Genomic DNA, 17,219 nt, shown 5'->3' with positions numbered 1-17,219 from the left:
TGTGTTAGAGAAAATTTATAATTTATGATAACATTTGCTTTCTTGGCCAAGAATTTGTGTTAATACTTTGCTGTTATTTCATGTCTTGGTTTGTTTGTTTTGGGTTTAACATCGTTTTTCAACAGTATTTCAGTCATGTAACGGCGGGCAGTTAACTTAACCAGTGTTCCTGGATTCTGTACCAGTACAAACCTGTTCTACGCAAGTAACTGCCAACTTCCCCACATGGATCAGAGGTGGAAGGCTAATGATTTCAGACACAATGTTGTTTATCAAATAGTCACGGAGAACATACGCCCCGCCCGAGGATCGAACTCACGACCCCGCAATCTGTAGACCAACGCTCTACCTACTGAGCTAACTGTTTTGGGGGCCAATAACTTACACCCTTCCTTAACCACTGAATGTATAATTTCTTGAAGGAAAACTATATTTGCCTTTGAAGGAGAAAAAAAAATGAAATTTAAACTTTGGACACTTAGTAACAAATATTGATACTTTTGCAATCCCAAGATTGCATTAGATTTTAAAATTTAATATATTTTTAAAAATAGAAATTTTCATTTCCAAAAAATTGCCCCACTAAGAGGGCCCTAACCCTCTTCCTTATGTTTTGTTTTGTTGTGTTTAAGAGCACATTGACATAAGTATAGGTCATATGCCAACTTCATATGCCGACTTTACAGCTCTGATGGTGGAGGAAGATCCCCATGTGCCCCTCCGTGCATAATTTCATCATGAGCGAGCACCTGAGTAGAACCACCGACCTTCTGTAAGCCAGCTGGATAGCTTCCTCGCATGAAGAATTCAATCTCTTCCTTAAAAGTGAGAGGAGAACCCTGAAGTAACTGAAACAATGTAACTTACTTCCTTTTAATTCTTGAACTTTGTTTCTGAGTTTTTCGTACTGCCCAGTTGTTAAGGCAACTGCTTCTTTAGGATAACACAATGATGTGGCTGATATCACAGCAAATGTACTAAAAGCAGCTTTTCTCATAGGACCTCCTGCAATAAACAGAAAATAAATAATAAATAAGTGCATACAATGAAAATATGCAGAGTGGTACACAACTGTTGACATTATTTAATTTGGCATTACCATTTTGTTCTAATCTTAACCTCAAAATGGTATTCTGTTTATATAGTAAGAGCTGTCTGTAAGACAGCCAATTCTCGACTATTCAAATTGTTGTCCCAAAGCAGGAATATTGTCCTAAATGTTAAAATATCTATAGTGTTTCAATCCAGTATCTGCATTGTTCTAGAGATAGTAACTTGCATGCAAACTTTAACCAGGAGTTTATTCGTTCAAAAGGGGATATAATTTTGCAAAATACATGTCAGAGTTATGGGACTTGATGCTATAACCTAGTTTTATAAACCCACAGAAGATTCAATTCAATATTTGCATTAGGTTTTGAGATGGTAACTTACATCCAAAACTTTTAACCAGGATTTTTTAGGTCCAAAAGGGGGCATAATTTGGCCAAAATAAATGCATGAGTTATTGGACTTGATGCTATCACCTAGTTTTATAACTCTGTAGACACATGTGAAGTTTCAATTCAATATCTGCATTAGTTTTGGAGAGTAACCTGCATGCAAAATTTTTACCAGGATTTTTAAGTCAAGAATTTAGGGTGCATAATTTTCCCAAATTTATGTCAGAGTTATGGAACTTGATCCTGTGAGGTTGGTAATTGACCTACAAAAAGAAAAAAAATAAGTTTCAAAGCTACCATATATGCTTTTAAATTATAGCTATGATGTACTTGCATGCAAAACATTAACAAGGATTTTCTAAGTTCAAAAAGGGGCATAATTTGGCCAAAATAAATGTAAGAGTTATAGGACTTGATGCCTGGAGATACACGTGAAGTTTCAATTCAATATTCTGTATTCGTTTTTGTGATGGTAATTTGCATGCAAAACTTTAACCAGGATTTTCGAAGTCCTAATTCGGCCAAAATACATGTCAGAGTTATAGAACTCGTCCCAGTGAGGTTGGTAATTAAATTGACCTGGAAAAAGAATAAATGTTTAAAAACTATATACCTTGAGATAATACCTATATGTACTTGCATGCAAAACTTAAACCAAGGTGCGACTGCGACGCCGACACCAGGGTGAGTATAATAGCTTGGACTATTCTTCAAATAGTCGAGTTAAAAACTACAAGCTGAATCTTCATATTCTAGAACTACACAAAGTACCTTCAATTCTAAACTACAAGAAGTACCTTCATATTCTAGAACTACACAAGTACCTCATATTCTAGAACTACAAGAAGTACCTTCATATTCTAGAACTACAAGAAGTACCTTCATATTCTAGAACTACACAAAGTACCTTCATATTCTAGAACTACACAAAGTACCTTCATATCCAAGATAGATTTAAAAGTAAACAATGCTCGACTATTCGAATTATTGTCCCAGAAGCAGGAAAATGTTACCCTAAATGTTAAAATATCTCAATCCAGTATCTGCATTAGTTTTGGAGATAGTAACTTGCATGCAAAACTTTAACCAGAAGTTTTATGTTCAAAAGGGGACATAATTTGACCAAAATGCATGTCAGAGTTATGGGACTTGATTCAATCAACTAGTTTTATAACCCCGAAGGCACACGTGAAGTTTCAATTTAATATCTGCATTTGTTCTGCAGATAGTAACTTGCACGCGAAACTTTAACCAGAATTTTCTAAGTCCAAAAGAGGCATAATTTGCCAAAAATACATTTCAGAGTTATGGGACTTGACCCAGTGAGGTGGAAATTGATCTAGAAAAAGAAAAAAATAAGTTTAAAATATATATGCCTTTAAGTAATAGCTGTATGTACTTGCATGCAAACTTTAACCAGGACTTTTTAAGTCCAAAAGGGGGCATAATTTGGCCAAAATGCAGGTCAGAGTTATGGGACTTGATGCTATCAACTAGTTTTATAACCCTGAAGACACATGTTAAGTTTCAATTCAATATCTGCATTAGTTTTGGAGATAGTAACTTGCATGTAAAACTTTAACCAGTACTTTCTTAGTCCAAAAGGGGGCATAATTTGCCCAAAATTCATTTCAGAGTTATGGGACTTGACCCAGTGAGGTCGAAAATTGATCTAGAAAAAGAAACAAGAGGTCAATGACCCTAAAGCGCTCACCTGTGTACAAGGCTTCAAGTGTGTTTGTATAATTACAGAGTTAGGTTTCTTCTATGTAAGCCTATATTATATACATGTCACACACATTTTTGAACCTAGAGCAATAAGTTGAATAATTACAGTAGACATTATAAATCTGATATCACACAGCAAATATCAAGGCTCTAGCTATTACTGGTTTTCAGAAAAGAAGATTTTCAAAGTTTCTTATATATAAGCCTATAGTAAGTACATATCAGACACAGGGGTTAGGGCAATAATGTGGACAATTATGGTAGAGAGTCAAACCCTTATATCACATGCCAAATTTTAAAGCTCTAGAGAAAAGGATTTTTAAAGTCTGATAGCTGAAAACCAGTTTTTAACCAAAAAGACCCATATGTTCAATGAACCAGAACCATTCAACAACTTTGAAAGAGGGCTACCCAGAGATCATTGTGTAAAGTTTCATCAAAATACATTCAGTAGTTTTGGAGATGTTGTTTAAAGAAATTGTTGATGAAAAGTGACCACGCCCTCTGGCGGCCATGTTTTTTGACGAATCAGAAAAATTTGACCAGTATTGTAGAAGGTCACACAAGGACAATTTGTGTGAATTCATTTTAAAATCAGGCTAACAATTTTATACAAGAAGATTTTCTAAGTTTCTACTATATACAGAAAGGGAAAAGTGACCATGCTCCCTGGCAGCCATGTTTTTTGACGAATCGAAATAATTTGAATAAACTTGGTAGAGGGTCACACAAGAACCATTTCTGTAAAATTATTTTAAAATCAGGCTAGCAGTTTCACACAAGAAGATTTTTAAAGTTACCACTATATACATATAGGAAAAAATGACCATGACGTCTGGCAGCCATGTTTTTTGACGAATGAAAATAATTTGAACAATTTTGGTAGAGGGTCACACAAGGACCATTTGTGTAAAATTATTCTAAAATCGGGCCAGCAGTTTCACACAATTTTTTTTTAAAGTTTCCACTATATACATGTACATGTAAGGAAAAGTGACCACGCCCTCTGGTGGCCATGTTGTTTGACGAATCAGAATAATTTTAACAATCTTGATAGAGGGTCACACAATGACTATTTGTGTAAAATTATTTTAAAATTGGGCCAGCAGTTTCACACAAGAAGAATTTTAAAGTTTCCACTATATACATATAGGGAAAAGTGACAACGCCCTCTAGCGGCCATGTTTTTTGACAAATCAAAATAATTTGAACAATCTTGATGGAGGGTGACACAAGGACCATTTGTGTAAATTTTTTCTAAAATCGGGCCAGCAGTTTCAAACAAGAAGATATAGGGAAAAGTGACCACAACCCCTGGTGGCTATGTTTTTTGACGAATCAAAATAATTTGAACAAACTTGGTAGAAGGTGACATAAGGACCATTTGTGTGAAATTCTTTCAAAATCCGACCATCGGTTTAGGAGGAGACATTGTTTGAAGATTTTACTATTTTAAGATCTGGCGGCCCGTATGTGCAAGCAAGCGGAACCGTTTGAATAACTTTGGTAGAGGACCATCCAAGGAACATCCATGCCAAGTTTTATCAAATCCATTCAGTGGTTATGGAGGAGATGTCTTTTAAACACAATTGTTGATGACAGACGCACGCACGACGGACGCCGGACACAGCGTGATCACAATAGCTCACCATGAGCATTGCTCAGGAGCTAAAAATAAGTTTCAAAGCCATTAAATGATAGCTGTATGTACTTGCATGCAAATCTTTAACCAAGGTGTGACGCCGATGCCAGGGTGAGTAGAATAGCTACATGTAGACTATTCTTTGAATAGTCAAGCTAAAAATGGTTTTGTGCAAAGAAAAAGTTTACCAAGTAAATAAGAAATATTAGCAAAGTGATCTCGTCTTTTCTTTATTTATTTATTCCCTTAGTACCGCAAAAATAGCATCAAACGGCTTCCTTCATATCCTAGAATACAAACATTTAAGTTCATATTTGTACCTTAACATTCTATAACTAGAGCTGCTTTTGAGAAAAGCGAATGTCTCCCACAACTGCCTAATCATCTAAATAGCAAGGCAGTCTTTATATACTGTTTACTCAATACAATTCAAGGGCCAGAACTCCAAAATTCCTGGACCGATTCCGCTCATAATCAAACTTGTTCGAGGTCTTATGGTCAAACACATTTTGTTCAAATTTGGTGAAGATCGGATGAGAAATGTTCGACTTAGAGTGCGGACAAGAGCAAAAAGGCCAATTTTTCAGTAATTCAATGGCCGTAACTCCAAAATGCCTAAATGGATTTGGCTAGTTATTGAACTTGGCCAAGGTCTTATGGTCAAACACATTTTGTTTAAGTTTAGTGAAGATCGGATGAGAAATTTTCGACTTAGAGTGCAGACAAGAGTAAAAAGGCCAATTTTTGTTAATTCAAGGGTCGTTACTCCAAAATGCCTGGACTGATTTGGCTAGTTATCGCACTTGGCCAAGGTCTCAGAGTTGGTCAAACACATTTGGTTCAAGTTTGGTGAAGATCGGATGAGAAATGTTTGACTTAAGAGTGTGGACAAGAGTAAAAAGGCCAATTTTTGGTAATTCAAGGGCCGTAACTCCAATATGCCTTGACCGATTTGGCCAGTTATCAAACTTGGCCGAGGTCTAATGGTGAAACACATTTTGTTCAAGTTTGGTGAAGATCGGATGAGAAATGTTTGACTTAGAGTGCGGACAAGCTTTGTGACAGACACACACACAGACAGACACACAGACTGGAGTAAATCAATATGTCTCCCACACCACTGTGTGGTGGGAGACATAATTACAAGCAGTATGTATATTTTCTAAAAACTACTACGAACAGCCCATATATATTATAAAACTAAAACAAGTACCAGTACCTTATTTTCAAAGACTACATACAGTCACTTCATATTCTTAACTTTTTTTAATTCTAGAACTACATGCATAACACTACAAACAATACCTTTATATCCGAGAACTATTCCCGCCAATCCGGACACACCAATCACAGCCAGCCTAGGTAACACACCTTCATCATTTTGTATGTAGTCTACAGTAGCTACAAACAAGAGAAAACCAAAACATGTTTTAAAAGGCTACAGGGACTTTAAATGCCTCTGAATTAAAAATCTATTTTCAAACAGATTTTTTTGTCACCAAAAATTTGGACATGTATGCTGTCACTATATTATGTGATTAGGACATAGAAGTGGGTGCCCTGTGAGTAATGGTGCTTTAATAATAGAATATTTAGACTGTAAACTGGACACTAAATGTGTCCTTTGAGATAGTGGTCTAATTTTTTCCAGAGATATGTAACCCTGTTTTAGTGAATGTCATGTATTCTAGACATACTATGTCTGTTCTGTTTAAAGTCACACTGACACAATTCAGTGTAAGTTTCTAGCTTAAACCTTATCCTGCTTAATTTCTTTAAAAAAACTTGTCCATTTTTCAATCTGGACAGTACCATTGACTATTAAAAGGAGTGCTTACCAAAAAGATACTGACTAAATAATGAACAGTGCAGATCTTGATCAAACTGCTTGGATGTGCAGGCTAATCAATATCTACACTGGTCACAAAGGCAAAAATAATTGTGTCAAGCATGATAAGGGTTAAATCTTTTTTTAAAAGAGGCACTGACAGGCACGCAAGCTTCAACACTTCCTCACATGACTAAATTCTACATCCTTTGTGTGATTTCAAACCCATGGCAAGGAGGAGCAAGTGCTTAGAAATAAACAATCAAAGTCTTTCAGCCATAGAGGCCCATTAGATCAAATAATATACTGTTATGCACTTACATTGAGTGTGAGCTTTTCCAATTTCATATGTGTCTTTAACTTTTTCTGTGGTACCCTAAAATATCAGATACTGATCTACATTTCAATGCAATACTGAAAGTTTAAAACAAATATAAATTTCTTGCATACCAGACGGGGATTTCTGGTATTTTTACCGGTGCTGGAAAAATCCATCTTACACCCCGGGGTGTAAGATGACTCTCGTGCTTTAAATGACGTATTACTAACTACATATATGTAGAAGATTTATGTAGTTATTTATATTTTATTTCGAAAAACGGAATAAAAATCCAATACCTTGACAGTTCCTCTTTGTTCCTGATAGTATATTTCTTGATTCAAAACACGTTATTTTATCAAAAATTCATAACGTTACGCTGGAACCGATAAAACAAAACCGGAACTAAACATTGTTATTTGTCTTTGAAACATCATGACGTCTTTCCTGTTTACGGACGTTAATTTCCCGCAATTTGTTTAAATACGCTGCTACAAGAAATAGTTCTAAAAAGAAAGCCGTTCAACTGATTTTATTTTTATTATTATATCTTGATATCGGTATGCAAGAAAAAGATTCTGTCACTGGTTATAGGTGCAGATGGGAATATCCGGCTCTCGGGTAACTGTTTAGGCGGTAACTCGGTAGGAACCTCGTTACCGCCTGAACAGTTACCCTCGAGGCCGGAAATACCCATCTGCACCTATAACCAGTGAAAGAATCTTATAATCTTAACTAGTTACCCAGTTTATCAAAGCTTCAATCTGAATCTGAATAATAGAGGACATTTGTTTGTTTCAGTATAAAATTGTAATATATTTCACTGAGTGAACATCATCATGCAATATTTTCATGAGTGGCAAAGCCAAGAGAAAATGTAAATTGTCGTCTTCACAAGTAAAATTTTTTTCAACTTCTTTCTACTTCATCATTTTCAATGGTTTTAACCAACTAATACATATTTTACCCGCGCAATGCCACATGCACTGCATAATGATGCCACAATGTTGTAATTCCATGACATCAATGTTCAAATAGTTCTATAAAGTTTTCTGATTTCTTTTACAATTTATTACAGTGGAGCATATATATCTTTATGTTCATATAGGTATTTATATACATCTATATCTTTATGGAAGTATATTTTACAAATAATTTCCTATTACATGTGTATTGATAATTAATATTCTTTCCCATTCAAGTATTGTTCTTTAAAAAAGTGCAATTATCATTTTTTTTCCCTGACAAAATTCAGCAATTCACTTAAAAAGCACAAAATAAAAGGGGTTTAAGAGTCCAATCCCAAGCTCAAAATCTGATATTGGCACCTAGTCTCATTATGCAGTCTTGTCATTGGACAATTTCAAGACTGGACTCAGAATTAAGCATCCAGAAGCTTGAAAGCAAGAGGGCCAAAATGGCCCTATATCGCTCACCTGTTATCATTGCACTTAAGGACAAGAAGGTCAAATAATGACCTAGTTTTTGAAGGCATGTGACCCATTTTGTACTTGACCTAGATATCATCAAGGTGAACATTCTCACCAATTTTCATGAAGATCTCATGAAAAATATGGCCTTCAGAGAGGTCACAAGGTTTTTCTATTTTTAGACCTACTGACCTACTTTTTGACCGCACGTGACCCAGTTTCGAACTTGACCTAGATATCATCAAGGTGAACATTCTCACCAATTTTCATGAAGATCCATTGAAAAATATGGCCTTCAGAGAGGTCACAAGGTTTTTCTATTTTTAGACCTACTGACCTACTTTTTGACCGCACGTGACCCAGTTTCGAACTTGACCTAGATATCATCAAGGTGAACATTCTCACCAATTTTCATGAAGATCCATTGAGAAATATGGCCTCTAGAGAGGTCAAAAGGTTTTTCTATGTTTAGACCTAGTGACCTAGTTTTTGACCGCAGTTGACCCGGTTTCAAGCTTGACCTAGATATCATCAAGATGAATAATCAGACCAACTTTCATACAGATCCCATGAAAAATATGGCCTCTAGAGTGGTCACAAGGTTTTTCTATTATTTGACCTACTGACCTAGTTTTTGACCGCATGTGACCCAGTTTCGAACTAGGCGTAGATATCATCAAGATAAACATTCTGACCAATTTTCATGCAGATCCCATGAAAAATATGGCCTCTACAGAGGACACAAGGTTTTACTATTATTTGACCTACTGACCTAGTTTTGACTGCACATGACCTAGTTTCGAACTTGACCTAGATATCATCAAAATGAACATTCTGACCAATTTTCATGCAGATCCCATGAAAAATATGACCTCTAGAGAGGTGACAAGGTTTTTGTATTATTTGACCTAATGACCTACTTTTACATCGCACGTGAACCAGTTTCAAACTTGACTTAGATATCATCAAGGTGAACATTCTGACCAATTTTCATGAAGATGCATTGAAAAATATGGCCTCTAGGGAGGTCACAAGGATTTTCTATTTTTAGACCTACTGACCTAGTTTTGGACCGCAGTTGACCCAGTTTCGAACTTGACCTAGATATCATCAAGATGAACATTCTGACCAATTTTCATGCAGATCCCATGAAAAATACGGCCTCTACAAAGGTCACAAGGTTTTTCTATTATTTGACATACTGACCTAGCTTTGGACTGGACGTGACCCAGTTTCGAACCTGACCTAGATATCATCTATATGAACACTCTGATCAATTTTCATGACGATCTTGTGAAAAATATGGCTTCTAGAGAGGTCACAAGGTTTTTCTATTATTTGACCTACTGACCTAGTTTTTGACAGCATGTGACCCAGTTTCGAACTTAACCTAGATATCATCAAGATGAACATTCTGACCAATTTTCATGCAGATCCCATGAAAAATACGGCCTCTACAGAGGTCACAAGGTTTTTCTATTATTTGACCTACTGACCTTGTTTTGGACCGGATGTGACCCAGTTTCGATCTTGACCCAGATATAATCAAGATGAACATTCTCACCAATTTTCATGAAGATCTTATGAAAAATATGGCCTCTAGAGAGGTCACAAGGTTTTTCTATTTTTAGACCTACTGACCTAGTTTTTGACCGCACATGACCCAGTTTCAAATTTAACCTAGATATAATCAAGGTGAACATTCTGACTAATTTTTATAAAGATCCCATGAAAACTGTGTCCTCTAGAGTGGTCACAAGCAAAAGTTTACGCATGGACGCACAGACGACGGAAGCTGCGTGATCACAAAAGTTCACCTTGTCACTTTGTGACAGGTGAGCTAAAAATAGCAAAGGTATCAGATTTGTTATAAGTTGCCTTAAACTAAGACTATACCTGTATTGAATCAAGCCAGTTCCACACTGCTCCACGAACCACTGATATACCTTCACGAAATTTTCCTATGTCTTCTGGCAGAACTTTAACCTTCACATCTGGGTTGCCATATACTGGAAGCTTTAAGAAATAAAATAACTCCTTCAATGATCATACATAAAATCTTTATAACACTATTAAGAAGATAACTGTAAAATAATAACTGCTCAAAGCTGTAAGGGGATGAAAGAGTTTTTCAGGGTTTCAAGCTATCCAATTTTGAAATACTGGCTTCTCTAATAAAAATGGCAGGGCCGCAAGGATAAGTTCCACAAGTAAGCCAAAATGTTGAAGTCATCAATGTTTGAGCTAGCGGTGTTACACTTTATAAAGATAACAAAATATAAACACGAGCGCTATAATGGCACCAGCTTCCTATAGTCTATTTCAATTAACAAACTGTAGTGGCACAAGCTTTCTATAGTCTATTTCAATTTATGAGCTGTATGATGGCACAAGCTTCATATAGTCTATTTCAATTAGGCACAAGTTTCCTACAGTCTATTTCAATCAAATAAAATTACAAGCTTGTGTAACAGTCAGTCTGAATCAAACAAATTCTTTCAATCTCAACTCATCAATATAATTATAAACATAGGTTTCTGTATTATGTTATGAGTAAAGAGACTTTACCTTGCAGCTTTCAAACTGCTTTCTTATAAGTATTTATCCCCATTTTCCTTCTGGATGAGGGAATATTATTCTGACTGGCAGACAAAAGGGACATGAAATATCAGGAAATGTATTGTAAATGGAAACAATCAGAGAAAAAACTGGTTGACAAGTATAATCATAGAAAGAAGATATGAAATAAAATTGCTATTTTATCAAACGTATCTAAAAATGTGCACAAAATCAAATGTCTTTGCAGGTAGACAAAATCAAACATAAATAATCTAATATTTACAAACCTCTGAAATTTTAATACGCCGTTTGCTATCGCCACCTTCATCTGACTGAAAAAATAAAAACATACATTTGATACTAGTGGATTTATCTGTTCTAAAAAAGGCCTGTCTGAATGGGAAGATAGTTGATGGTATTTTTATCCTGGTTCTATATTATACAGAAAAGTTGTAAATGAAGGCTTACACTGTGAACCCTTGTTCAGAAAGTAGTCCTATAAGTATCAGTGTTTTGTTAATCATGGCACTAGGACACAAAAAATAGTCATTAAACTCTGCAATCTACTCTGTGCAGGACCCCTTTGGTACAGTGTTGTCTCCCCTGATTTGCTACATCACTATTGGACCAGGTCCAAGAAATGTCATTAATCAGCTACACAGCTAAATCTAACTACATACAGCTAGAATTAGCTATAAAGTTAAACCCAATAACAATAATGCAAAATATGTCAAAATCAAATGCAAAACAGTCACTATCGCATCCAAATAGCTTTTGAGATGAAAGACAATAACAACTTGCTTAAATGGTATAGAGGATAGGTTAATAGTATTTGCATTAAGACCTAAGTAATTCATTACATTTTTATCTCATTCTTTTACTGGCTTAAAGAGACCTTTTAAATATTTGCTTTTAACGAGACTGACATTTTGACACACCTTTTAAATATTTGCTTGTAGGCGTCTTATTTTTTAAATGTCATTATCCTGTATATTGCACAGATCTCAGTTCTTTGTAACTTTTTTTAGTCTCATAAACCATTTGGATGGGATAATGACTGTTTTATATTTGACACTGACATATATGGTACAATTCTTATTGTTTTTATAGCTATTTGTAGCTAGTTATATTGCCAGATTTTGCTGCATAGCTGATTCATCACTTTTCTTCTTCTAGTTACTACACTCCTTCATAACTTTTAAAGATTATATGTAGGGGCTGAAAAAACTTTTAGGGTGTTTTTAGGTATCACATGATATTTGAACATGTACTGTAAAAACTCGAATACTGGTATATTACGCATGAAAACCATGATGAATCTTCATGTCCACTTCCTCAGACAACAAGAGCTGTCACTATTGGTGAAAAATGCCCCAGGGTAGGCCCAAGAATGCCACAATTGTATTCGCAAAAAATCACATATCATTTTGTGACCTTGACCTTAGAGGCCTCGGTCGTAAGTGTGACACATCTTCTCAATATGGTTGACATTTGTGTCAAATTATTTTCAAATCCCTTGATAAATGGCAGAGTTATGGACCAGACAAGAAACACCTTTGACTTCTAAGTGTGACCTTGACCTTGGAGCTAGGGATCTGGGACTTGCACATGACACCTCATCTCACTGGAACATTTATGCCAAGTAATTTCAAAATCCCTTAATCAATGGCAGAGTTATGGACTGGACAAGAAACAGACCATGTTAACCTTTGACCTCTAAGTGTGACCTTGACCTTGGAACTAGGGGTGGGTCTTGCTCATGACACGTTGTCTCATTATGGTGAACATTTGTACCAAGTAATTTCAAAATGCCTTCATAAATGGCACAGTTATGGACCGGACACGAAGATACCCTGTTAACCTTTGACTTGTGTGACCTTGACCTTTAAGCTAGGGGTCTGGGTCTTGCCCATGACACGTCATCTCATTATGGTAAACATTTATGCCAAGTTCTTTCAAAATCCCTTCATGGATGGCAGAGTTATGGACCAGACACGAAACAGGCCATGTTCACCTTTAACCTCTGTGACCTTGACCATGGAGCTAGGGGTCTAGGTCTTGCGCATGACACTTGGCCTCATTATGGTGAACATTTATGCCAAGTTATTTTAAAATCCCTTTATGAATGAAGAGTTACACTTACAGCCCGGACAAGAATACCGGACGCACGGACGGACAGTGCGATTTTAATATGCCCACCTTCGGGGGGCATTTATAAAAAGTACCAACATCTTCGACAGATTATACAATTGCCTAAAGGTTAAGGTTTATCATAGGTTTAATAGTGTACCTGCCAAAAAGGGAAATAACAGACTTAAATCTTTGGAAATACGATGTGAAAAGGTGCAAGGAATTAACCACCCAGACATCGGTTTCAAAACGTAGTCATGGTAGTAGAGTGCCGATGACACTGCAGAAACAAAACACAAAATATACATTAAAAAGTATCAGTGAAGGAATTTTAGGTTTTATTGTCAACATAAATTCATAATCAGAAATGTTATCATTACATGTACCAGAAAACGTTCGTAACAGATTTCAATGGGGATTTCCTAACAAAAATATGGAGAATAAGTTTGGACGTGACAGGACAGGGGCAGCCAAAGTTAATCACACTGTACTGAAACATCCTATTATTTGGGCTTTATTATAACTTACTGCATTAGTAGTTCTATAAATAAAAGTCAAGACTTCAATATTTAACAATTTTGATATTTCAAAATCAAATAGTCCCGGCATTTTATCAAAGTTCTAAATTTCCCAGCAAAATTATCTTGCAGAAGGTTTTACAAGTTCACGGTGGAAGTGACTAAAGAGCGATTGCTAAATACCAACAACGGACAAAGAAATCTATGTTACACATCCATTGAACACATCGTCTCACTGAAAGCACCGAAGTTCTGTCCATGCTTTGGGAATGAAATTTCTATCCATTCACTTTTGCAACACAACACGAAACTGTCAAATTCTCTGAAGTCTTTATTATAAATAATGAATTTAGATGAAAATTATTCTCATGGTCGGATTTAGGAAAATGCAGCCTGTTACAGCTTTGTACATAGTACGTATAGTCGATCGTTGTTACCAGACATGGTGGTCGATTACTGACAGGTGTAATCGATTATTAATTGATTACATGGACACATTTAGTGTAATCAATTATTCATCAATATTACTTTCATTTGGGTCTGAAATCAAAATAATTTCGATTATTTTGAGTAAAGTAATCATGATTACAAAATGATTACATTCGATTACTCGAATTCATTCAACTGTGAAACTTATAAACATGACAGTATACATGTAAACTGCAATGCAGTACAATTATATATATGCAAAATAGAGCATTTATAAATGTTATTAAGTATATTGTGCTTTTACTTATACAAAGTAGCAAAGTCTTTCAAGATTGAGCGCACAGTGTGATCCAGAAACTTTGCTACTTTGTATAAGCAAAAGCACAATATACCTAAAACCCCAATTTCGTGACGCCATATACAGAGCATTTTTATGCCCCCGAAGGGAGGCATATAGTTTTTGAACCGTCTGTCTGTCTGTCGGTCTGTCAGTCTGTCCGCAATTTTCGTGTCCGGTCCATATCTTTGTCATCGATGGATGGATTTTCAAATAACTTGGCATGAATGTGTACCACAGTAAGACGACGTGTCGCGCGCAAGACCCAGGTCCGTAGCTCAAAGGTCAAGGTCACACTTCGACATTAAAGGATAGTGCATTGATGGGCGTGTCCGGTCCATATCTTTGTCATCGATGGATGGATTTTCAAATAACTTGGCATGAATGTGTACCACAGTAAGACGACGTGTCGCGCGCAAGACCCAGGTCCGTAGCTCAAAGGTCAAGGTCACACTTAGACGTTAAAGGATAGTGCATTGATGGGCGTGTCCGGTCCATATCTTTGTCAACCATGGATGGATTTTCAAATAACTTGGCATGAATGTGTACCACAGTAAGACGACGTGTCGCGCGCAAGACCCAGGTCCGTAGCTCAAAGGTCAAGGTCACACTTAGACGTTAAAGGATAGTGCATTGATGGGCGTGTCTGGTCCATATCTTTGTCATCCATGGATGGATTTTCAAATAACTTGGCATGAATGTGTACCATAGTAAGACGACGTGTCGTGCGCAAGACCCAGGTCCGTAGCTCAAAGGTCAAGGTCACACTTAGACGTTAAAGGTCATTTTTCATGATAGTGCATTGATAGGCATGTCCGGTCCATATCTTTGTCATTCATGCATGGATTTTAAAATAACTATGCATGAATGTGTGACACAGTAAGACGACGTGTCGCGCGCAAGACCCAGCTCCGTAGGTCAAAGGTCCTAAACTCTAACATCGGCCATAACTACTCATTCAAAGTGCCATCGGGGGCATATGTCATCCTATGGAGACAGCTCTTGTTTTTTTTACTTTGGAGTTAAGAAGAGGCTACATGCAAATAGTTAGGGCCTGTTTAGATTTTCAATGCAAATTGAAAACAAAATGTAAAATAATAAATGTTGAAGGTAAAATGAGCATGTACGCGTCTAATATAAATTGGACTAGTGACATATCCGACTGGCAGTGGCTACGATTACGGTACCGTAATCCTAGCCTCCGACTCTAGGATTACGGAAGTTCCGTATTCCTAGACAACCCTATGAGGATAGGCTATGATTACGGAAGTATTTAAGAAGCATCAAATATATGTTAGGACATTCATATATCGATTTTTCAGGCCTGTCATAATATTTTGTGATATCGGTCCGCCATTTCGGGTTAGTATAATCTTAAACGATATATTAATGGTGGATATCTGTCATACATCAACTTGACATGTTTGCATCACTTTAGGCCTGACATTTTATTTGTAACATGGTAACCAGATTTATATCAAGTAAATGGGATCGTATGGTTAAGAAATCAAAAAACGTATATTTAGTATGGTTTTGGATAGTCCAAATAATTGTACTCATGAGTTGAATATCGTTATATTATTTTGACTTGTCGATATCCGCCTCCGAGTACAAACCAGAAAAGGTAAAGAATGTGGTAGCACTGTCCTCTTCTTTGCGTAAGTAACACCCAATGGAATCCGTTGGGCGGGAATTATGTTATAATGCAATGGATAAAAAAAAAAGAAATACATACATAGAAAGCCTGTAATTTTTCCTTTTCAATGATGTATATATTACCGAGATTTCTTGAGAAAAATTCAAACTATGGCAGTTAAAAAATTGCCAAGGTTTAACACGAGTGTACTACATATTGGAAAATGGCCGATCACCGATAAACTTTACTACACGAAGCGTTTTCATTGGTCACGCCTCCGACCGCCATTACATGAAGACGATTGAAACGTTAGAGGTTTAAATTTTTTACAACAGAAATTCTTGATAAATATGTCCTGTTCTTATGTTTTTTATTTACTATTTATGATTTAAAACAACAGGTAAGCAGTTAGGGCTAAAGAAAAATCGTGACTACTGATAAATCGTAATTTCAATTGACCACAGTTTCCACCACAGTTTTGATTGTTTCTGGTTGAGACCTCTAGGTAGACAACGTAAAATATCAAAATGTAAAATCGGTCTGCCCGAGGTCTCATTATTTAGACTAGGTTTTGGAAAGAAAACATATGTATACTGCATGGTGTTGATTTCGTTGAAACTTGAGTCACTGTGGCGGATCGATAACATGAAATAATACTTCCGTAATCCTAGCATATCCTCATATGGAACTTCCGTAATACTAGAACCTGAGGCTAGGATTAGGGTACCGTAATCGTAGCCACTGCCTATCCGACTAGTATTCACATAATTTAAGAATATCGTCATATCGTTCAACAGTATGTTTCTAGATCAAATTAGATGCTTGAAATGAAAAATAATTAATAACTGTTTAATTTTCCAATGATGTATTTCAACCACAGGCTTTCAGTAATCTGAATTATTCATTTGCTTTCAAATAAAAGTTTCTGACCTTGGCTGCCATTTTACTTAGCTATGTAACGCATATACCCGTTCTTTACCGGACGCGCTAGATTCGAACAGGGTATCCTCTTACTGAAAATAAAAACTAGCTTAAAATAAGGTCTTAAAATATACTGCGATTTTACATTTAAGGAAAATGATATATCTGAATAACAACACCATCTACATCTAGCTCACATAGCTACAGAATACTCAATCAATACTGATTATATGGTAGAGGCGCTAGTCATGTGATCAGTTGTTTAAAGGTAAAGGTAAAAAGGTAAGTTTTATTTACCGT

At 36.1% G+C, this 17,219-nt stretch overlaps 1 protein-coding gene across 1 annotated transcript; it reads right to left on the bottom strand.

Annotated features, from left to right (window-relative positions):
• Nucleotides 1–652: 652 nt before the first annotated feature.
• Nucleotides 653–16,969, bottom strand: LOC128552279 (MICOS complex subunit MIC27-like). Its single transcript, XM_053533309.1, has 6 exons — nucleotides 16,929–16,969; nucleotides 11,236–11,280; nucleotides 10,286–10,405; nucleotides 6,962–7,016; nucleotides 6,118–6,213; nucleotides 653–1,005 (listed from the first exon to the last, which is right to left on the bottom strand). Exons 1-6 carry the CDS (start codon nucleotides 16,938–16,940, stop codon nucleotides 668–670), a joined length of 666 nt encoding a protein of 221 aa, XP_053389284.1. The 5' UTR covers nucleotides 16,941–16,969; the 3' UTR covers nucleotides 653–667.
• Between the last annotated feature and the right edge of the window lie 250 nt (nucleotides 16,970–17,219).

Source organism: Mercenaria mercenaria, unplaced genomic scaffold (genome assembly GCF_021730395.1).
Source record: "Mercenaria mercenaria strain notata unplaced genomic scaffold, MADL_Memer_1 contig_2227, whole genome shotgun sequence".
NCBI lineage: Eukaryota > Metazoa > Mollusca > Bivalvia > Venerida > Veneridae > Mercenaria > Mercenaria mercenaria.
Note: the sequence above shows the minus strand (reverse complement) of the source record. Positions and strands in the feature narration are given on the sequence as shown.